Consider the following 24127-nt stretch of genomic DNA (forward strand, 5'->3'; position numbering starts at 1 on the left):
CAGCCACAGGTGAGCTGTCACAGATGACAGCAAGCCCCAGCCAGAGTCCCCTTCCAGCCCCAGGCACTCATTCACCACGCCAGCTACAGCGTCTCCCCGGGAGCCGCCTTACCCAAGGCTGTGCCCTTGCTCGAGGGTAGACCCTGACTCAACTCACGACAGATCTGGAGGGCATTTCCCGTACAGGGTTCCTTCCACGACAGGCTCAGTTCTCTGCCAATACGCCTCCTGCAAGCAAGTCTCCAGGGAACCTGACCTTGAAGTCCTCTGACCCCAGGCCAAGCCACTCAGCCGCTGCTTGCTGGCTTAGGGACCTTTGGGCAGGATGCTAAACCTCTCTACTGACAGGGATAAGAACAATACCTTCCACACAGGGTACTATGAGAATGAAATAAATCAGTTAATCCAGATTCCTAGAATAGTGACTGGCACACAGTACAGATTCAACAAACGTTTATCACCAGCTGCTACTATGAGTATGGCTTCTTCTATAGCAATAATATTCATTAAGAAGCAAACCAGAAAAAAAAAAAATTTTTTATATCAATATGTTTTTTCAGATTTGCCTGTTATAAATCAGTACAACACTGAAGCTAAAAGCAACATGTTATAGCTTACATTATTTCTGATATCCCATTTATAATAAAAATTAATATATTACTTCTTAAATCTTTTTTTATTTGAAAGGCAAAGATACAGACAGACAGAGACACAAAGATCTTCCATCTGCTGGTTCAATTCCCAAATGGCTTCAACAACCGGGGCTGGTCCAGCCCAAAGTCAGAAGCCAGGAAGCCAACTCAGGTCTCTCACCTGTGTGGCAGGGACCCAACTACTTGTGCCATCACCTACACATCCAACAGTACCAGGAAGCTGGACTGGAAGCAGAGTGGGCATTAACTCAGGGACCCCGATCCGGGTTGCTGGAGGCCCAGACAGCAACTTCTACGTCAAATACCCACCCCCGATTATCATAATTTTCACATTGATTAATTTTCAGCAAAGAAATAAAGATAAATGTTTTTTTACTCCTTATAAATATCAAAGAAACAAATGTCCTGAATTCCTTCCATAAATACATATATTTACTCTAAAGTTATTACATTAAATCCAATAAAATCAGGAGGGGCAAACTGCTATTTAAATTGATGCATTAATATACCAGGGAAGCTCTAGATCTTAAACTGCATCAGTAAATGAAAGTATCAAAGGAACCCAGTCTAGTTCTTCCCATCAACGCCATAAATTAATCCTTGGAGAGCAACATAAAGTTAAGGGTATATTCATTTAGTCGATCAGCGTAAAGTGCTGAAATCTTAAAGGAATAAATTAGTCACATTTTTCTGCATTTAATACAAGCATATCTTAAATTAGTCCTTCTCAGGATGTGGATGTATAATTTACGACCATGTCCAATTCCACTTTCGGTTAGACAAGTGAACCCTTGTAAGTCCATGTAAACAAGAAACATCAACTGGGCAGCCAGAGGACTTGCACTCTCTTAGCCTTCATTTAGCAAATGTTTCCCATATTGCTCCATGCAGCCTTCTCACCCAGCCTAGCAACAGCCAGTCCAAAGGACCGTGTCCGGTTGAATTGCCAAGTCTCCCCTTGTAAGGAAGAGCTGTAACTTTTTAAATGCTTTCATGTGTGCTAGTGCTTTAAATCTATTATCTTCGATCTCCAAATAATCCTTTCAAAGTACACATGTTATTAGGATCCCATTTTCTAGATAGACAGAATGAGGTTTGATACACACAGTTTATAAAATGCAGAGCCAGACTGAAGCAGGTCTGTGCCCTTCCCACTTGCCGGCTCCCACTGTGCACATCACTATTAATAAGTCAACTCACACACTGCTTCAAAGGCTTTGGGAGAGCGCTTCGTTATCTTGGCATTCCTCCAAAAACAAAAGGAAATACATCTCTTCTAACTGTTCTTTTTTAGGCTTTGAAACAGAGTCAGCTAAAGAGTTAAACTATTGCTGTGTTTTTCTATCAGCTGCCCAATTTCTGTGGATAGCAATGAGCAATACACACACACCTTCAAAGACAGGTTCAAGAGCGAAACAGCAGGTTGCTATCTTCAGACATTTAAGAAACAAACACTCTAGTAGCAGTCCTGCTGACGTGTAACATTCACAACACATTCTGACAGTCGCCCTGACAAACATCATGTTTTTTGCATGAAATGAAAAGACATGTCTGTACTAAGTTGCAACATAAAAAAGATATTAACTGTCTTCCTGTTTCATAATGCTTCTGGTAGATGTTTCAATGACAGCACTGCTTTTCAAAACGCTGTAAAAGTGTGAACTATTATAGACAGACCTCACTGCTGCCTTGCAGGGCACGCCCAATTCCTGAAGCAGTCAACACTCACTTATGTGGATGTCATGCAGATCGTTTAGTTTTGTCATTGGACAGATCTTGTTGTAACTATGTGCGGGCCTCTGCTTTCACCTCATGGGACCCGCAATGTGCAGGCAGGCAGATCCTAAATAGCTACCTGTGCAAAGGAAAAAGCACCACAAAAGAGGTTTATTGCATCACGTGTACAACCTTGGCCATCCATATCTTGGGAACTCACCTAACAGTGGTCAAGCTGGAAACCTAGATGGTGAGAGAAGACTTCCAAAGGATGTGGTTTTTTGTTTGTTTGTTTGTTTTGTTGTTGACAGGCAGAGTGGACAGTGAGAGAGAGAGACAGAAAGGTCTTCCTTTGCCGTTGGTTCACCCTCCAATGGCCGCTGCGGCCGGTGTACCACACTGATCCAAAGCCAGGAGCCAGGTGCTTCTCCTGATCTCCCATGTGGGTGCAGGGCCCAAGGACCTGGGCCATCCTCCACTGCACTCTCAGGCCACAGCAGAGAGCTGGCCTGGAAGAGGGGCAACTGGGACAGAATCCGGCACCCTGACCGGGACTAGAACCCAGGGTGCCAGCACCGCAGGCGGAGGATTAGCCTAGTGAGCCAGGGCACCGGCCAGGATGTGGTGTCTTCAAGAAACACAAGTTAGCTGGGGAGGAAGGGAGGCACGTGGCACAGTGGGCCAGAAGTGCCAATCCTCCACAAAGGAAAGAATCATAGTGTCTGAGTATGCTGGGACTGACATAAAATACCACAGTCTGGGTGGCTGAAACAACAGGAAATGTAGGGGCCGGTGTTGTGGCGTAACAGGTAAAAGCCACCACCTGCAACGCCAGCACCCCTTATGGGCACCAACTCACGGCACAGCTGCTCCACTTCTGATCCAGCTCCCTGCCAATGTACCTGGGAAAGCAGCAGAAGACGGCCCAAGTGCTTGGGTCCCTGTACTCACATGGGAGACCCAGTGAAGCTCTTGGCTCCAGGCTTCAGCCTGTCCCAGCACAGTCTGTTGTTCTATCAATGGATAGAGCTCTCTCTCTCTCTCTCAATCTGTGTGTGTGTGTGTGTGTGTGTGTAACTTACTTAAATAACTAAATAAAATAAATTTTACACACACACACACAAAAGCAGGAATGTGTTTCCCACTGTTCTGGAGGCTGGAGGTCCAAGAGGAAGCACCAGCAGGGCTGGTTCCTGGGAGGAGCCCGCTTCTGCTTGCTAGGTAGCTGCCCCTCAATGCCCTCCCAGGACCAGGACGGGGACAGACACACTCTGGTCTCTTCCTCTTCTAGAAGGGCAGTCATCACATCAGACACCCAATCTCGTGACCTTGCCTAAACCCAATCACCTCCCGGAGGCCCCACCCCCAAATACCAATCACGCTGGAGGCAGGGACATTATTATACAAATCTGGGAGAGATTAAACATGCAGATAGTCTCATAACACACAGCAAAGGCCTGAGGTGAGAAAGAGCACAGGGCCTTCATATAATATAGAGAGATGTTCCTTGGAGTACAGACAGGCAGGCAGGCAGAATGGATTTCACAAGGATTTTCAACCTGATCTCAGGAGCAGGCACAGCAGGTGGAAAGTTTCAAGCAGAAGTAATATAATCAGATCCGGGTCATGGGAGACTTTGACAGGGAGTAATTAGCAAAGAAAACGGCAGGTGCTATCCGATATGTAATGAGAGAACAATGCACATAGTAAGAGACAATAATGATGAATTTGGGCCCCAGAGCCTTTGCTCGCTCTCTCTCTCTCTCTCTCTCTCTCACACACACACACACACACACACACACACACACAAAGGAACAGCAAAATGAATTTCTACTTAGACAAAAGTTTCTTTGGCATGTTAAAATTTGGGCTTGTGGCTGCTCCACCTCCAATCCAGCTCCCTGCTAATACGCCTGGGAAAAGCTGCAGAAGATGGCCCAAGTGTTTAGGCCCCTATACCCATGTGGGAGACCCAGAAGAAGCTCCTGACTCCTGGCTTCAGATTGGCCCAGCTCTGGCTATTGCAGCCATTTGGGCTTGCTCTCTCTCTTTCTCTCACTCTCTCTCTGTAACTCTACATTTCAAATAAATAAATAAATAGGAAAGGTGGGGGGGGGAGGGAAATGAAGGAAAAAAGAAAGAGAGAGAAAGAGTGAGTGAGTTAAGGGCAATCATTGTTATCAGAGGTCAAGAGGGAAATCCCAAGTAGTGGGAAGCCCTCTGGGCAAGCCCCAAATTCTATATAGAAGCTCTGCCCAAATTTTGACTGACTCATGAACTCTACATTCATGGTGTGGACTGCAAACAATCCAGCTGAGTAAAACAAAAGAGCTAAACCGAGATTTGCAGGAGCACCTGAAAGTCAGACTTTGCATTTTAAGTCCAACCAAGTTAACGCCTGCTAGAACAAACATACCAACACTGTTCAGAAAAATGTAACAGAAGCCGGAGTCTTCCCCAGCATGCAGTACACAATGTCCAGAATACAATGCAAAGGTGTTCAATCTATGAATAAATAGGAAAATGCAATATATTTACAAGAAAAAAAATTAAAGATGCTAATTCTAGAATGATCCAGATGTTGGGATTCACAAAGACTTTACAGCAACTATTATAGCTATGGGAGGCAAAGACAGACAGCTGTGCAGTGATAGAAAAGACAGGGGACAGAAGCAGAAACAAGGCAACCACTAAAAGGGCCACATGGAAATTCTATAAATGAAAGATAAAACATTTGAAAAAACTGTCCGAGGAGATTAGCAGCAGAATGGGGATCAGCCATCTGATGTGCAGAAAGGAAGATCATTGAAAAGAAAAATGAAGTCTCAAGGCCTCCAGCAGAAGGCCTAGCGTATATGTATTTGGATCTCAGAGGAGAGAAAGAATGAGCAGAAAAATATTTAGGAATAAAGAAAAAGCAGCTTCTAAAAAGATCCCTGTGTATTCATGGGATGCACTTACTTTTCTCATTTAAAAATATATCTTTCCATAAATGATAAACAAAGGGGTTAACTGTACTTCATAACGTTAAAATGCATTGAGAGAAGTAATTAAAAAGTAGCATTAAGATACTCTGAATTTAAATCAGAGCTCTGTTATAATCCTCTGTGCATGTGGCAAAACTGAGTATTACCATATTCCAAAGAAAAATCACCATTCTTCTAAAACGTACCAGCAGTCAAGATTCAAGGTCAACTTACTAAATCCACTTAAGTGCATGCTGTGCTACACGTTTAGTGGAAGCAAGTGAATTACGTTCAATACCACCAACAGATATTGTATACTGCCCTTCCTCTCACCTCTCCTCTTTATGCTGGACACTGGTCAAGGCAATGGAAGTGGACTAGACACAAGCATCACAATGAGATTCTACAAAAGGAAAATGCCTTATAAAAATTCCTACAAGATAACTCCAGGAAATAATATCTGCCCGCCCCGAAATGCTGTGTTCTTGTTTATTCATATTGTAACAGAACAGCCTTTGTATTATTTTTAACAGTTTGCTTTTAAAGCAATCTATACTTCAAAGGAGAGTAAACAGTGCATAAGCTTAGATTGCCCTTTACCTCCAAACTTGCTTCTTGTATAACAGACATTCTAGAGAACGAGACCAGTCATCCCTATATAAACAATAACTTCCTCTGTGTTTCTAAATGTAAAATCAAGAGGAATACACAACATGCGAAGTCTCTAAGTAGACAACTGTTAAAAATCAAATAGTATTTAAGTCTATTTATAGTACAGTTAACAATAATATTTAACCTCTCAAAATATCCATCACAATGGGTAATTCTACAGTTATTTTAAATGAAGAAGAAAATAAATTTCATAATAATCTAAACAAAACAGTTCTTAAGAGCAGAGGACAGACCTTTGTATGGAACTGAAGTTTTGGGTTAACTGTCATCAGTAATCAAAGTGATAAGAAATCGCCTCAAGTACTGTTTTGTTCTTTCCTGTGAAAACCCGTCTATACTGCAGGTCTCTCTTGGGTTTTGCTACAATTTTTATCCATTCTCCAAAAGCAACAAGTGGTTGATACCTTTTGGATGATTTAGCGTAAAACAAACCAATGATGGCATCAAAGCAACTATTCAATAATTAAAAGCTACCATAGTCATTGAAAATAGAAAATGGGGCAGGCAGTTAGCCCAGCAACGAAGATGCAAGTTAGGATGCTGTTGTCCCACCTCAGGTTGCATGGGTCCAGCACCCAGCCCTGGCTCTCAGCTCCAACTTCCTGCTAACCTGCACTCTGGAAAGTGGCAGTGATGGTTCAGGCAATTGGGTCCCCACTACCCACATGGGAAATCTGGACTGACTTCCAGGCTCCTGGCTTTGGCTTGGCTCAGTGTGGACATTTGGGGAGTGAACCAGTGGATGGGGGCACTCTCCCTCTCTATCTCTTTTATTACTGGGAAACTCAAAGCATCACTTTCTTCCCTTCATACCACTTGTACCCAGAATGCAGAAGTCCTCGGGATAATCAATTGAAAAATAAAGCAGACGTAAATCAGCCCTAATCCTAGCAAGTCAATGCTTTTCTCCTTCATTTGGATCACTTCCATCTCAGGAGATGAGAGCTCCCTGACTAAGCCTCGTGGTACTTCTTTCTTAGGAAACACCCTTGCCTATGGAAGGCCAAAGAAGCACCCAGGTAATGGAATGCATGGAACAGGCAAGCATGGCCAGACAGGAACCAAGAAAAATGCCGGAGAACAGGCTGCCCAGGCTAGCCTTTGTTTCAACCCAACAGAGCGAACATATCATCAGTGCTCACATGGCTCCTGTCAAGATATCCAAGCAAGAGCTTAACTAAATTTAGGGCAGAAACCTTAGATATTACTCATGACAACATGCATTCTTAGAATGTCAAGTGAGGTTCTGGATCATATCCCTAGCCACTTAACATGACTCGCCATTGGGATTTTTAAGACAAGCGACCGATATTTATTTCTCGGACTCTCTGGGAGTCAGTGTAATCATAATGATAACCTCTTCTGGGTGTTTATCCTGTGTCAGGCACTGCTCTAAGCGCAGATAGACATTCATCTCATTTAATCCCTGGAAAAACCCTACAACGTACATCCTATTTATCATCCCTATTTTATGGATGAGAAAATTGAGGCTAACAGAGGTTTTAGGAACTGGCTCAAGGTCAAGCTCCTAAGTGACAGAACTGAAATTGCAACCCAAGTTTGTCTGGCTCCACATGCAAGCTAGATCACTAGATCACTCTCCTTCTGTCCAAATCAAGGACATCTGGAAGTAATGTGAACTAGCAAACCTCTTCCATTCTCTCCAGCAAAGAGCTTCCACACACATCATCAGTGGACAATCTGAGATCTGCATGGTTGTGGCAAAGTGGTAAAACAGGAAATGAGGCTAACAGCCTGGGCTTTTTAAAAGGAAATGCAAAACACAATTGCTAAGAAAGAAAAACACAGTGCCCCACTGCACCGACAGAGGTGGGTTAGCATGTTCAGAAGTCATCCAATAAAAAGGTGAAAGTAGTAAGATCATTTAAATAATATTAAGGATTAATGAATATTCATTCAATAGAATATTTATCTGTTTGAAAGTCAGAGTCATGGGGGGAGGGGAAAGGAGAGAGAGAGAGAATGAGATCATCCATCCATTTGTTCACTCCATCAATGGCTACAATGGCCAGGGCTGGGCCCATCCAAGCCAGGAGCCAAGAGCTTCCTCTGGGTCTCCCACATGGGTTCAGGGGCCCAAGCACTTGGGACACCCTCTGTTGCTTTCCCAGGTGCATTAGCAGGGAGGTGTATTGGGAGTGGAGCAGCTGGAACTCAAACAGGTGCCTATATGAGTCCCGGGATCTGCAGGGTAGGGCTTAAGCCACAATGCCACAGTGCTGGCTCCAGAATATTCCATCTTAATAGATTCAATTGTTTCTTCTCATAGGAAAGATTGAGTTAATGGATCCATCAACCACAGAATGTAATATCAAGAAGTAGGCAGTGATAAATCCAACATGTCTCTTATTAGACTTCAGCAGCTACATGTCCTGCACGATTTCATGATACTAACAAATGCAAAAGGGACCACTTGTGATCAACAGCTAAAGACCAGTGCTCTTTTCACATTAAAGGATCACAAGACATTAATCAAGTCATATCAGGCTTCTAAAACTCTTCTCTTAGTGGACCAGGGTCTTAATAGATAATCAGGCCTAGGTAGAGAGAAGTCAACAGATAACAGACGTCAATCACTACCAGGCACAGAAGAAGGAAGCTGAGCAAACCAGGACAAGATGCCCACAGACTTGACTTGTAAATACTACAAATGATAGGAAAGCTGTAGTTAATGCTAAAAAGAAGCCAGTGTAGAGGCAGAGGCAAAAGAAAAGAGATGGGAGATGGGAAAGGGGGGAAATGGGTGGATGGTTTCATTTGGACAGACAAGACCTAGCCCTTAGACTGTATGGTCCAGATACAAGAAAGTCAGACAGCGGTGGGCAAAAGCCCAAGCAAGAGGCCAGTGCTGTGGCTCACTAGGTTAATCCTCCACCTGCAGTGCCAGTACCCTGGGTTCTAGTCCCGATTGGGGCACCGGATTCTGTCCCGGTTGCCCCTCTTCCAGGCCAGCCCTCTGCTGTGGCCCAGGAAGGCAGTGGAGGATGGCCCAAGTCCTTGGGCCCTGCACCCACATGGGAGACCAGGAAGAAGCACCTGGCTCCTGGCTTTAGATTGGTGCAGCGCCATTTGGGGGGTGAACCAACGGAAGGAAGACCTTTCACTCTGTCTCTTTCTCTTTCACTGTCTATAACTCTACCTATCAAATAAAATAAAATAAAAAATAAAATCACAAGCAAGAGTTCATCTTCTGTCCTCTCCTGATTACTCAGGAATGTTCACCTGTAAAGGGTAAGGGAGCAAGATAGGATGCCCAGAGAGTGAAGCTCGGGCGGCGAGGGGTGGTCAAGGGAGCTCAGCAACATGACCAGTGGTGTGGAAGCCCTGGGCTGACAGCAGGCACTTGGAGAAGAAAGATGTATCACTCAAATTACTCCAGCCATGCTCCACAATCCAAGTGGGGGTGCTAGCAGTGGGAGGTGCGGAGCTTGATGAACCCAGAGTCAGTGATGTGTATGACAGGCACGGGAGAGCGATCTGGTGAACTGAGGAGTCGCAGCTGGACAGGGAAGCAGCTGAAGTCAGGGGGAGATTTACATGCAAGGAGAGAAAAGGAAAATGAAGGAGATGAGCAAAAACATGGGTTCAAAAAGTAAACATGCTTCAAATCAAGGGCCGAGAAAGCTGTAGGGCTAGGAGATGGCAATCGGAGACTGGGTGGGGATTTAGGAGGAGGAGCAGTTCTAGAAGATTCCACATTGCAGGTCCTGGCTGTCGGATAGGGTTCCTGGGGTGGACATAACAAGGAAGAACATCAAAACCAGGTCCACTGAAGAAATGTCGGAACAGACTGCCTGAGTGGCAAGAGAGTGAGAATGGGGACCAAACATGGCTGAAAGGCTGCCAGTGTCCTCAGTGTGTGTGCGGGACTGGCAGGAAACAGGAAATGGGGACAGAGAAACCGGAGAGGGTCAGTTCCTGAGAGTGTGCTAAGGAGTGAGGGACGGCTCAGCAAACGGGGCGAGATGCCAACCACCTCTCTGGATTGTGGTCCATGGGGCTCGGGAGAACAAGGACACAGCATTTGCATCTCCGAAGTCTTCGTGCCAGCAGCCCACAAGTGGCAAGACCCTCCCTCCAGCCAGCATCCTGGACCACGGACTTTTCTGTCATTAGCCTCACTGAGTATCACCTCCTCGGGAATGACTTCTGAGTTTATAGGAGGTGATTTCCAAAAGTTTGTGGAAAAATGAAATTAGAAGATATGTTTATTTTGGTGCAAAAAAAAACCCCTGAAATCCATGCAAAGCTTAATCATAATATGAATTTTCCATGAACTTTATAGACACCCGTCATATCTCCAACATTATTTTTTTGAATGTATTTATTTATTTCAAAAGTCAGAGTTGGGGAGGGAGGGAGAGAGAGAGAAAGAAAGGGAGATCTTCCACCTGCTGATTCACTCCCCAGATGGCTGAAAGGCCAGTGCTGGAGCAAGCCAAAGCCAAGAGCCAGAAGCTTCACCTGGGTGTTCCACGAAGGTCACAGAGGCCCAACCATTTGGGCCATCTTCCGTGGCTTTTCCCAGGCCTTAGCTGGGAGCTGGGAGCTGGGAGCTGGGAGCTGGGAGCTGGGAGCTGGGAGCTGGACTGAAAGCAGAGCAGACAGAACATGAACCGGCGCCCATACAGGATGCCAGCATCGCAGGCGGAAGCTTTGCCCACTGCACCACAGCATTGGCCCCAAACCTTAGTCAGCCTCTCTCCCATGCCGTGGTGTGCAATCTCTGTATAGCCTCCAAGATCTTTTTTTCTGGACTTCTGGTAAATAATTTCTACTCAATATATCAAAAATTCAACTAGGCAAGCATTTCTCCCAAAACTCTTGTCGCTCCCCCTCTTCATGGGGGAACGACACTGAACCCTGCCTAGGCTTCATATCCGAGTCACGGCACCATTATGTCGCTCCCCCTCTTCATGGAGGAACGACACAGGACCCTGCGCTGTTCTTTCGTCTGCTCGGCCCTCCCCGGGTTTGCTGCTGGTTCTTCCCGGGTTGGCTACTATCCCTTCCACCTCCGTGGAAGGGCAGTTCCCCCTGGCCACATTCCCCACTTCCGCAGGGGAGCGGCACACCGCCGGCCGGCTTTCTCGGGGGCTGCACGGGTGTTCCTTCAGCTAGATGTTCCCCATAGATGTTCCTGGTGCATGCCGTCTCTCTCCTCCTTTATAGTCCTCCTCCGCCAATCCCAACTCGGCTGCCCACACGCCGAGTACGCTGCTCTCCTCCAATCAGGAGCAAGTCCTACAGTTTATTAGTTGAACTGGAGGCAGCTGTGCGGAAGCTGTTTACTTCTCTCCCAGCGCCATATTGTGGGAGAGCAGATGCATAGAATAAGTCTTAATTCCAGTAACTCAGTCCAGTCCGGATTGCTCCCCACAACTCTCATCAACAGCTTTTCCTGTTCCTCTCACTAACCCAGACTGAACCACACGGCGTCCTATTTTACTTCTTCCACGACTTCTCCCCTCACACCTGGTTCAAGCTGTACCAAGTGCTGCTTTACCCTGCCTCTCGGGCCAGCCTTTCCATCACACTTCACACCCCCACTGTTCAGGCCCTCAGGGCTGAAGGTGCATCATTACCAAGATGCTCATACCCCTTCTGCTGGTTTCCCTGCTTTCTCAAGACAAATCTCCCCAAACCCCACTTCAAGTCAATCTCCACTCCAAAACTACTCTATTTCCCACTTGCTTCCATAACAATAAAGAGGAGGAACAAGTCCTTCCTGGGTGAGCTGTTCCTATTACTTCACCAAGGAGCCAGGAATACCAGGATCTCTCCAATGCACACTCACCCTGTGAACTAAGTAGAGTTTTAATTTATTCGTATTTGTGAATTATTCACCTGGTCTATTTCCACCACAAAGCATAAATAAGGGGTCTTCAAAAAGTTCATGGGAAATGTGTATTATGAAAGAGGCTAGGGATAGATATCAAAAATTCTTGCAGGAAAATATACTTACCTTTCAGTTTTATTTTTCCAAGAACTTTCTGAGGCACACCCATGCTTCTTTTAAATGAAGGTTTTAATTCAGTAAGATTCGAATAATCTGGCATTTGTAAAAAGGATCTAGCATAATTCCCCTAATGGACCCTGACAGGATAAATTACTCCCACAGCCGCTCAGTTTCAATTTATACTTTAGAAGGTGATGGGTCCATTAGTAGAAGCCTGCAGTTCAGTTGTTAATAAAATTAATTTATTGTCAGATTTCAAGTCTCATGGAAAGGAAACCTTACTAATCACAACTTTCTGAAATCCGTCCAAAGTGATTCTTAGAGGTGACATGCGTAGAAATGCATTGCATATTTTTATGTAGGAAATAGGCAGCTACAGTGGAAAGCATCGTGACAGGTCTTAAATAAAAACGTATATATCATAGCAGATACCATCAACGCAGTGGATTAAGTAAGCTTTCCCATCTCCACGGCCCCTTAACTCTTGGTCAACCTAACTCGCTTCTACCATGAAATACCAGTTATCTCGAATACTTACACAAATGTGCTATTAAACTCAATCACAGTAGTTCCCCCTTAGTCAACCGTAGAATGAAAATATTAAATGGAAGACCGGAAGTAAACAATCCGTAAGTTTCAAACAGCTCACTATTCTGAGTGGCACGATGAAATCTCGTGCCTTTCCACTCCATCCCATTGGGATCTGAATCCTTCTCTTCAGTGCATCCATGTTGTATATGCTATCTGCCTGTTTGTTAGTCACTTAGTAGCTATCTGGGCCATCAGTTTGACTGCCATGGCATCATGTTCATGTAACCCTTATCCTACTACAATGGTCCCAAAGCACAAGAGGGGTCATGTTGACAATTCAGATACATGAATTCATAAGCCATGGAGTGCACCCTTTAAGTATCATCTCACACCATCACAACAGTACATTAAGATATTTTGAGGGGCTGGGTGCTATGGCGCAGTAGGTTAATCCACTGCCTGCGGTACCAGCATCTCATATAGGCGCCAATTCTAGTCCCAGCTGCTCCACTTCCAATCCAGCTCTCTGCTAATGGCCAGGGACAGTAGTGGAAGATCGTCCAAGTGCTTGGGCCCCTGCACCCATATAGGAAGCCCGGAGGAGGCTCCTGTCTTCAGATGGGCTCAGCTGTGGCTGTTGCGGCCATTTGTGGAGTGAACCAATAGATGGAAGACCTTTCTATCTCTCCCTCTCCCTGTCTGTAACTCTACCTCTCAAATAAATAAATTAAAAATCTTTTTAAAAAATATTTTGAAAGAGAGACCATATTCATATAACTTATATAACAGTATAGTGTTACAATTGTTCTGCTTATTATTGTTGTTATTATTCTTACTCCACCTAATTTTTTTATTATTTATTTATTTGAAAGAGTTACACAGAGAAGGAGAGGCAGAGAGAGAGAGAGGTCTTCCATCTGATGGTTCATTCCCCAGTTGGCCACAATAGCCTGAGCTGTGCCGATCTGAAGCCAGGAGCCAGGAGCTTCTTCCAGGTCTCCTACATGGGTACAGAGGCCCAAGGACTTGGGCCATTTTCTACCACTTTCCCAGGCCATAGCAGAGAGCTGGATCAGAAGTGTAGTAGCTGGGACTCGAACCGGCACCCATATGGGATGCCAGCACTGCGGGCAACACCTTTACCTGCTACGCCACAGCGCCAGCCCCCTACTCCACCTAACTTTTAAATTAAACTTCATCATGGGTATGAATGTATTGGAAAACACATGGTATGAATAGGGCTTTGAATTACCCATGCTTTTAGACATCCACTGGTGATCTTGGGACAAACTCCCTGTGAATAACAGGGAACTTGTGTACAGTATTGAACGGATGAGGAACTGTGGCCAGGAATGTCACCAGGGACAGCAAATGTCTGCACAGTCAGAATTGAAAGCAAGGTTTTTCTGATTTGAACTCCTGCCTGCCTGTCTGTCTGTCTGTCTCTCTCTCTCTCTCTCTCCCTCCCACTCCTGGCAATGCTGTCAAAATAATTCCATGCAGTAATAACTGGTAAACAAGATATGAGACACTTGAGAGATCACAGCCATACCTGCAAACTTAGCAGGTGCCCCCAAGTGCTGTCTGCTTAGTCTAACCCTGGTGGTTAGCAGCCCTGGGGTGGAGCCTTGAGGACTGAGGATCCACCACACCAATGCCTTCGCCACACTCGTATCACACTGTCTAGTCCCTCTAGGACCACACAGTGCTGCTGTTTTGCCAAGGAGTCACTACTGATAGGTCATGTGGACTTCCTGAAGGCAGGCGGGATCTTTCTTAAGAAGATGTTACAGAGGCTGGCTCTGGGATGCAGCCGGTAAAGCAGCCTCCTGTGACATCAGCATCTCATATGAGTACTGGGTTTGAGTCCTGGCTGCTCCACTTCCAATCAAGCTCCCTGCTAATGCACCTGGGAAAGCAGCAGATGAGGGTCCCAGTACTTGGGCCCCTGCACCACCACGAGAGACATGAATGGCATTCCAGGCTCCTAGTTTCAACTTGGCCCAGCTCCAGCCATGTAGGGGTTAAACCAGCAGATGAAATCTCTCTCCATGTAACTCTGCCTTTCAAATAAACAAATAAGACTTTTAAATAAAAAGATGTTATAACTCATAGTTAGTAAAACAGATTATATCTTTCACAGCCAGAAGCGCACATATCTCTAACTAAAAACCTAATGCACAATGTAAATGTTTTTATGTTTCCTTTTGCATCTCACGGTACTGATTTGGAATGTCATTTTTTAATTAGACCTCAGCCTCTGCTCTATCAGGTTAAAGAGTTTCTTCATCATTTCTGGATTTCTGATTTACAAGGTTTAATAATAGATGACGTGCATTGAGCATCTGATATGTATGAGTCAATCACTGTCCTAAGCACACATGTAATTCTGTTACCCACACAAAAACTCTGTCATGCTCACATCATTAGTATCCATATTTGGCAGGTGAGGAAACTGAGGCACAGTGCCCAGATTACACATCTAGTAATTGTAGATCACTTAGCAGGCACTCTGGCCCCTGGATCTCTATTTCTCATCACTGCATAAGGCCAACTTTAACCAGCAAAGCTATGAACACTCTACCGTGTAAAAACAGTCATCTTGACTCAGAGACCCAAGAACTAGACAAAGCACTGGCAGGTGCATATGGACTGCAACTAGAGACACATCCCACAGATTCTAGGTTCTACCCCTCCTACGGCTACACAGTCAGATATTATCTCATGCCTGTTCTCAAGCAGGAAAAGGAAGCCCAGCCAGCTGATTGGTCTTGAGTTGGACAGGAGGCAGGGCAAGGAGGGTTATCAAAATGAAGTGCAAAAGATAATTCTACCGTCCTTCCACAGTGCCTCAAACTGGCCAGGGGCACTTGCAGCACATTCTGGAAGCTAAGGCACGTAGGTGTGGGAGGGTCAGGGAAGGTGATGGCTGGTAGGTGATCTAGATAGAGGAAAGCAAAAGATTGCTCCGTTTGTGTGTGCAGGCAGGTCAGGTCATTCAAAGGAGCCCAAATAAGACAACATGTAATACAGCCATATGAGCATCAAAGCACCTGCACACTATGCCAGCATATACGAGTATATGTAGGGTGCTCAAGAAGTGCGTGGAAAAGTGTCTTAGGATAAAACCATGCCTTGATTCCAAAATTTTGGGTGCCAAAATAAACTTACCTTTTAATTCTATTTTTCCACAAACTTGCTGGAGTTCCCTCTTACAAGGTAAGCAACAACAGTGTGTTAGCACTGGGGTAAGGGACATAAAAATACAGGAGAAGCAGTGAAATTCAGATGGTACAGTTCTGAAGGACTGCCAACTGAAACATGCTGCGGAAATAAACTTTGCAATAAACCTAATATACATGCAAATAAAATGCAAAACATTAAAAGTAAAAACCTTGATTAGTTGTAGCCCTTGCTACAATACAAAACACTTTTTTTTTCTGCTATGTTGCTCTTTGGTGCAATTCAACAAAGTGATTGATCTCCTATTATACAAGATAAAGGAAGTTAGAAATTGCAGAGAACTCAAATGCCAGTGAATTCTAACCCTTCATGATACTCCTAACTCATCACTTTTACTAATACAACTAAACAACTTCAGCCCCACAAAGAACATTACAAAAAGAGCTGGACAGCATAAAAAACGGGCTGAGTGGGTGGGGGTGGCCTTTGCACTCCAGGCTCTCCAGTTTGAAGGCCAGCCAACAAGAGCAAGAGATGACAATGCACAGAGGGAGAGCAGCGGTGTAAGAGAAGGGAGAGGTTAGGAAATACTGAAGGGAGGGCTTTGGCAACTCACACAGTCAGATCTGGGGAAGAGTCAGAGATGGCACTAAGATTTTAGGAAGGACCTTCTTCCTGAAGCAAGTCCTGTACTTCTAAAGCTGGCACTAGGAGAGTGGGAGAATCTCACATCGTCCCTGAGAGGCACCCCACCTCCGTCCCTTGTGATGCCTGCCTCCAGCCCTACACTTCCACAGATGCTAATTGATGACCGGCCGGTGGATTCCTACTACTGCCTGGGAAAGGAAGGGGGGAGGCAGAGGAGAGGAAAACAGAGAGCAGGAGGGAAATGAGTTCAAACCAGGAAATGTTGGATTTCAGTTCTCCAAAAGTTCATGGAAAAATGCATAGCATTGAAAAACTGCATGGATTTCAAAAAAAAAAAAAAAAATTGTACCCAAAAGGAACTTATAGTTCAATTCCATTTTCCGCCAACTTTTTTTGAAATATCCTTGTATATCCAGGAACAGAATGTGAATCTGGGGCTTATATCAGATGCTGATTCTGGAGACATAAAATAAATATATAAGCAGATTTTTGAAAATTAGAGTTCTAGGCCGGCACTGTGGCTCACTAGGTTAATCCTCCGCCTTGTGGCGCCAGCACACCGGGTTCTAGACCCGGTCGGGGCGCCGGATTCTGTCCTGGTTGCCCCTCTTCCAGGCCAGCTCTCTGCTGTAGCCAGCGAGTGCAGTGGAGGATGACCCAAGTGCTTGGGCCCTGCACCCCATGGGAGACCAGGATAAGCACCTGGCTCCTGCCATTGGATCAGCACGGTGCGCCGGCCACAGCGCGCCGGCCGCGGCGGCCATTGGAGGGTGAACCAACGGCAAAGGAAGACCTTTCTCTCTGTCTCTCTCTCTCACTGTCCACTCTGCCTGTCAAAAAAAAAAAATTAGAGTTCTAGGGACTACATAATAAGAGGATATAGAACAGAGTGAGAGAAAAATGGAACCTTTGGAAATGCCTCTGATTGACATGGGGTGGCATAAGAGGAAAAGGGAGAATTGGTGAGAGAAAGAACAGAGTGAAGCAAAAGACAGGCAAAAGGCACAGTCGAGAAAGTCGGCAGCAGTCCAAATGCTTCAGGGAGAAGGAGCGACGCCACGACTTAGAAAGGCCCAATGGACTGGAAATAAAAGAACTCAGATAGATGTCTTGTGAGAGGCAGGACTTACTGTAGTGCTGGAGAGAGGTCAGACCAGCAAGTGGAGGCCTCGAGTGGGTCACTCATTCCCAAGACAGACAGTGATGGGGAAGGGGACAGAGAACCCTCAACTGTGGGCTCCGTGAGCATGCCTAGATCCAAGCTCCTGCTTGCATGTCTAGAACCAAGCTCCTGTTGCACTCCTAGAACCAGGAACTGTTCCCAGCATGCAGCAAATAACTCAGTAAATATCTGTTCACTGAACGCTGTTTATTTAGTGAATGCTGTTGTTGGATGAAATAAATGAATGAACACGTTGCTGGTATTTCTGCAGCTGCGTGCGTGTAAGTCAGTATGAATGCTGGTGTGATACTGTTTTCCCATCTGGTTGTAAATTCTGGCTGTAAGCACAGCTCGTATCAGTAGGTGTGGTAAAGGGTGGAGCTCTTCTCCAGAGGTTGAAATTGGCCTTTCTGGCAGTGATTTTTAGGAAAATGGAATCTTTCAGACTAGACACGAGCACTGGGAGCAATCCTTGAGCGCCTGCCGAGTGGAAATCCCTCTCCGTTTTGATCATAATAGCAGCCAGAGAGTGAAGGGAGTTTCTGAGAGGTGAGTTGTTAAGAAGGGGCTCTGCCCCTCTCCGGGACAGATACGGAGTAAGGAATTCAGAAACTCTGGCAGGTGTCTGGAAGGCCATAGGAACCTTTTGGAGTTACAGGTTACCTAGCCGAGGCTGCTAATGGTTCTGGCACTCTGTGCTAATTCCCTTTGGTCTGCCCCACCTTTAAAGTCTTTGGAAAGTTCCAACCTGAGTATGAGAATATAAGAGTTCAGCCAGCATTGGGAGAAGGGTGGGGACCCAGCACTGTGCTCCCAGCAGGAGTAGCAATGAAAATAAGAGACCCCAAAGATCATGCGCATGGAGTAACCACCAAGACACCTTGAAAGTTCAACGTTGTTTTGGGGTTTGGTTTGATTTGGTTTGTTGATTAGAGGACATGGTATTCCCTTACAGGGCAAATAGAACAGGAAAAAAAATTTTTCCCCTCTTGTTTTTCATGTGTTTGATATCACGCTGCTGTCCAGGAGGCCACCAGGGAGTCGGGGCATAACAGTTTCTGCAAATCTTGAGGGGCGAGGGGGGTGGAGTTTCCAGAAGTTGTAATCAGCAAAAACGCAGTCCTGTCTGCACCAATACCTGGCAGCCCAGACAGGTATCACGCAGTTACTGGAGGTGCTGGCCCACGCCTGAGCCAAGCTCAGCTCACCACAACAGGTCCGCACACACTGAGTACTGAATGATGGGGGTACACTCGCGCCTCATGGCAGAATCGTCTCACAGTTCTAGACACAATTCTAAAGGTAGGTCTTAATCAAAAGAATGACAATTAATCCTCTCTGCTTACTGTCCTCCAAACAGAGCCAACTTTTACTGTTTTCCTATTGAGAGCCTTAGGGTCTTCCAGGTGGAAGAAATCTTAGACATCAACCTCTCACAGACAAAGATCTCGTACATCGGGATCTGTCAGAAACTGTCAGTGGGTACTGGGCCTTCATGGGCTTCTCCACATTTCCCAGCCTCCTCTGCAAGAAACCTGAGGCCACACGGCTGCTCTGGCCAGTGAAATGTGGGGGTAAAGTGGTGGAAGTCAGTCCCAGGCCAGGCCACCTCTTGGCTAGAGTAAGACCAACCAACCCACTTCATGTCAGACTCTACTTAAGAGGGAAATACCACTGGACAGGGTTAGTCCCTGATATTCGTGGAATTGTCTGTTTCAGTAGCAGGCATAAATTTCAAGCAACTTTTTAATAATCTAGCAACTTACAGTGCTCCATCCATCACACTAGAAAAGGGAGTGGGAATTATTGTTCACTTGCCCAAAGCGTTAAAAGGTAGAAGCAGTCTTTAAATCCTTTGTTATGATATCAGGCTACTTCCAAACGTTTTTAGAACAAAATGGAATCAAATAATAAATTTATTGGGGCCAGAGTTGTGGCATAGCAAGTAAAACCACTACTTGCAGTACCAGCATCCTATATGGGCACCGAATCGAGTCCCAGCTGCTCTACTTCCGATCCAGCTCCCTGCTAATGCACCTGAGAAAGCAGTGGAAGATGGCCCAAGTCCTTGAGACCCTACACCAATGTGGGAGATCTGGAAGAAGCTTCTGGCTCCCGGCTTCAACCTGACCCATCCCCCAGCCATTTGAGGAGTGAACTAGTGGATGAAGACCTCTCTCCCTCCCTCTCTCTCTCTCCCCCACCCCTTTCTCTCTGCTTTTCAAATAGGTAAAATAAACCCTTTTACAAAATATTTAGGTGCAAAAAAACTTTAAAATCCATACACATTTTTCATAGTACACATTTCCCACCTTTTTGAAGACCCCTTGTAAAGGATGACTTCACTATCTAAAGGTTACTATTGGAGAGAGAATCACACAGCTAAAACCTCAACCCCTTAATTAAGATTCAGGAAGTAATTAACCAGGCTAAGTGCTTAATAAAGCCCTGGCACTGCACTCAGCAGTCAGCACCCGGGCTCTGTTTATTCGCTCAAATTACCTTGACAAAACAAACTGGGAAATCTGGCAATCTGACATCAGATAAGACATAGGGAACTGGAAGCAGCGAGGCGCAGGGGCTGGCAGGAGGCAGAACACAGCATTCTCAGAGTGAGGGGCAGGAGCAGAAGAAACCCAACACGCAACACTCCCCCAACCAAGAGGCAAGGGATGGCATTCCATGTTATAAAGGGTGATGGAGCCTCTCTGCTCCTGAGCCCCATAGGCATCCCAGGAGGAGCTCAGCCCACACAGGGTGCTAACACAGATGGCTAGAAGTCCCCAACCAACCTCTGGAAGCTGCTCTGGACAAGGTAGGAGTTGTAAAGAATCTCTGGAAATGATCATTCGAAGCAATTTCAGTGTTGAAAGACATACACTTGCAAAAGATAGCTGCGAAAGCTCATTATGAGGGCTATCTTGGAGACACTGGCTGATTTAGAAGGAACGGTTCCTCCAGGGTAGACCTGGGAGTGCACATCCCGCATGAAGAAAACCTGATTTCCGTAGGAATAATCAAGATCTAAACACCAGGTGAGGCCCAGAAGACACTGGCGGCCATGCGGCCAAGATCTCAGCAGGAAGGTCCAGTCCTCTGGTTGGAGGGTCAGCATGCAACCCTGCCTAGCACAAGTTCCCGGGGAAGACTTCCCAATTTCCCTCTCCCTGGCCAGGCCTGCTCGCTGAGCCCAGGCCTGCTGCACTCACCTGCAGAAAGCAATGTCCGACTGCAGCATGCTCAGCCAGAGTGGCATTGTACACCTGCCTGCGGAACACGGGCTCATTGTCATTCACGTCATCCACGGTGACGCTCACCAGGCAGGTGGCAGAGAGCGGGGGCTCGCCCAGGTCCTGGGCCATCACCCTCAGCTCCACAGCCGCCTGGACCTCTCGGTCCAGGGCTCTGCGCGTGCTGATGACTCCGCTCTCAGGGTCGATGGTGAAGGAGGGTCCGCACTCTGCGGTGGGCGGCGGAGCCTCCGCGGCACAGTGAGGCGAGAGTTGGGCTAGCGCGTAGCGAAGCCGCGCGTGATCCGTGCCAGGCTCGTCGGCGTCCGAGGCGCTGACCCACAGGACTGCGGTGCCAGGGGCCGCGGCCTCGGATACTGACGCCCGGTAATGCTCCCGGCTGAAGACAGGAGCCTGATCGTTGAGGTCTGCAACCCGGAGCAGTAGCGTCTCCTCGGTGCTCAGCGGCGGGGACCCCGCATCCGTGGCCACAAGGCGCAGGGCAAACAGGTCACGGCTCTCCCTGTCCAGGGGCCCCTCCACGCAAAGGAAAAATACCCCTGGGCGGCCGCCGGGCCGCAGCGCAAAGGCGCCCTCCCCGCCTTCCAGGGACAGCGACACGCTGGAGCTCCCGATGCCTGCACCGGGCTCCCCAGCCTCCTCCTCTTCCTTCTCCGGGTCACCGTCCGCGTCGGACACAGAGACGCGAGCCACGTAGTCGCCGGGTCTGGCGCCCTCCGAGACGCGGGCGGCGCCGCCCTCGGTGAGAAACAGCAGGTGAATGGCGGGCCGGTTGTCATTCACGTCCAGCACGGCGATGGACACGCGCACCGTGGCGACCTCAGGCTCCGCGCCCCCGTCGCGGGCCTCGACCACCAGCTGGTGCCAGGCCTGTGCCTCGCGGTCCAGAGGCCTCCGCACCCGCACCACGCCGCTCAGCTCCTCCACCGCGAAGAAGGCCCCGTCCCCGCCGCCCGCCCCCGCACCGGATCCCTGCCGGGAGCGGATGCGGTAGCGCACGTGGCCGTTGGGGCCCAAGTCGCGGTCGGTGGCACGCAGGCGACACACCTCGGCGCCCGGCGGGGCGTCCTCGCGCACCGCGGCGCGGTACTCGTCCTGTTCGAAGACGGGCGGGTTGTCGTTCTCGTCCAGCACGCGCAGTTCCACGCGCAGGCGGCCCGTGCGCCGCGGGCGGCCGCCGTCCCACGCCTCGATCTGCAGCTCGTGCGCCGCCGCCACCTCTCGGTCCAGGCGCCGCAGCAGCACCAGGTCCAGGGGCTCCAGGGTCGACGAGGAGGCCGGCAGCGGCGGGGGCCCCGGAGTCCCGTAGCGCAGCTGGAAGAGTGGTCCCGCGGGGTCCTCCGGCCAGGGGACCGGCTGCACCAGGGTGTAGCCCTGTGTGCCAAACAGCCCGGCATCCGGATCGTGCGCACCTGGCAGGCGGAAGGCGGTGCCCGGCGGACTGAGCTCAGAGACGTCGAGGCGCAGGGACTCCCGGGGAAAGCGGGGCGAGTGGTCGTTCACGTCGTTGACGCGGATCTCCACCTGCACCACAGCGCCCAGCAGCGTGGCCGCCACGAAGCTGTAGTGGTCGCGCTGCTCGCGGTCCAGGCGCCGCGCCGTGCGGATGATGCCGGTGCCCGGGTGCACGTGGAAGTCATCCAGCAGCGGGGAGTCGTCCGAGTCCTCGGACAGGAAGAAGCCGCCCCCCTCCTGCTGCTGCGCCGCCGGCAGCCCCGCGCGAATGTCGCCGACCAGCGTGTCCGGGGGAAGCCCCTCGTCCACGGACAGGCTGAGGTTGAACACCTGGGCAGATGAGCCCGAGGCCGCCCACAGCCACGCGTGCACGAACAGCCCGAGCAGGGAGCGCGGCGCGCCGGCACCGCCGCCTCCCGGCCGCCCGCGGGGTGACCCTCTCCTCCCGGGGCGCGGGAGGCGCTTCCCGGCTCGAGACCCCCACTGCGGGCGCCCTTCGCCCATCCTCCGCCCAGAAAGGCTCATTTCTCTGCCAGCTGCTTGGGAAGGCACGCGGGTAACTGCCAGTCTCTTGAGGGTCTGGGCCAAAGCAGCCAAGACTTTGGCCAATAAGCCTCCAGACCCCGGAGTTCCCCAGGTTACGCCTGCAACTGGTGAGCCGTCCTCTGCCTGCAGCTCACGCGCGCTGGGGAGCTCGGGTTGCTTGCCGCGGCGGCCACCTCCGCAGCCTCTGGATGTCTCTAACCGAGTCTCATCTCTTTGGCTCTCTCCCTTTATTCCTCTTACATCTGTTCCTTGTTCGGCTCGGCTGGTTGCTTCCCCCTGGTACAGTCAGGTGCATTATTTCTTTTGCCAAAAAGAAGGAAATTATTTAAAGCGCGCACACACCAGGAGAGGATGGGGAGCGGGGCGGAGGAAGGGGGTGGAGTAAGGGCGGGGAGTGCGGGAGAGGGAGAGGAGGATGGAGGGAGGGAGGGAGGGGCGGCTCCTGCTCGGACCCAGCCTCCGCCGCCACCCGCGCGTGACGCGGCGCCCGCGAGAGCGAACTCCAACCTGCGCGCCGCGGCTCTGCAGCAGGGCGGAAAAGCAGCTACGAGGAACAGCCCGGCGGGGTTGGCTAGTGGGGCGGATGGGGGACGCACAGGCCGGGTGTCCGCCCGGGAGGTGCGTGCCAAGTGCAGTAGGGGGAGCGAGGGCAGCTGCCTCTTCAGCCAGGCCCCTCCATCCTCTTGACCACAGCCCCCGCAGGCCTGACGCTCGGCTCGGGCTGCGCCGAGAAGGTGGGGGTCACAATCACTTTGGGGGGAGCCCAACTTGTGTTCTCCAGTCGGTGGTGGAGACGCGTCCCCAGCGGAAGGCCAGATGGGAGTCAAAGGCTGGTGCCGGGAGGACGGCAAAGGGAGGGGGCCGGGGAGGCGGGCGGAGCGGGGTGGAGGCGGAACTTGGAGAAATCTGGGACCCACATGGTGCCAGCCCCGTTTTATTGTGCCGCGCGCTACTCCTCAGCGACGCGGGAGAGTCTTGTCACTCCCCTCTGCCACCAGCAATGACGACAATGGATTCGACTTGCGGACCCTTTTATGCATTCAGTACCATCATAACACTTCTAGGATGTTTGACGACGCTGATTTATGGGGGGCAGAAAGACCGGGGGGGGGGGGTGTGCTGAGAGTCCGCCACCTCCCAGCCGCCGCGCCTCCTCGGCTCAGCACGGAAGTTTGCTGGCGGAGCGGCTACCGACGCCACTCTCTAAAGTAGCTGCAGCGGAGCCAGAGGGGGAGGTGGGGCGGGGGGAAGAGTCCAACGCCAGGGTCACAGATTGCCCTTCGGTTAGCCCCAGGAATCGGCAGAGACTGCTAATAAAATGCCCGAGGAAGGACTGCCTTTCAGCCAGAGGGAAGCGTTCATTG

General features: G+C 48.9%; 1 protein-coding gene across 2 annotated transcripts in view; it reads right to left on the reverse strand.

The window, feature by feature from the left end:
- The window catches only part of DCHS2 (dachsous cadherin-related 2), a 312281-nt gene extending 289234 nt beyond the window's left edge, over positions 1-23047 (reverse strand). Inside the window, exon 1 of one of the 2 annotated variants that reach the window (XM_051819958.2) lies at positions 20721-23047. In XM_051819958.2, the coding sequence (XP_051675918.2) occupies positions 20721-22742 (2022 nt within the window). In that variant the 5' untranslated portion in view covers positions 22743-23047. The remainder of the gene's footprint in view (positions 1-20720) is intronic. The other variant, XM_051819960.2, reaches the window with a different exon arrangement.
- Between the last annotated feature and the right edge of the window lie 1080 nt (positions 23048-24127).

Source organism: Oryctolagus cuniculus, chromosome 8, assembly GCF_964237555.1.
Source record: "Oryctolagus cuniculus chromosome 8, mOryCun1.1, whole genome shotgun sequence".
NCBI lineage: Eukaryota > Metazoa > Chordata > Mammalia > Lagomorpha > Leporidae > Oryctolagus > Oryctolagus cuniculus.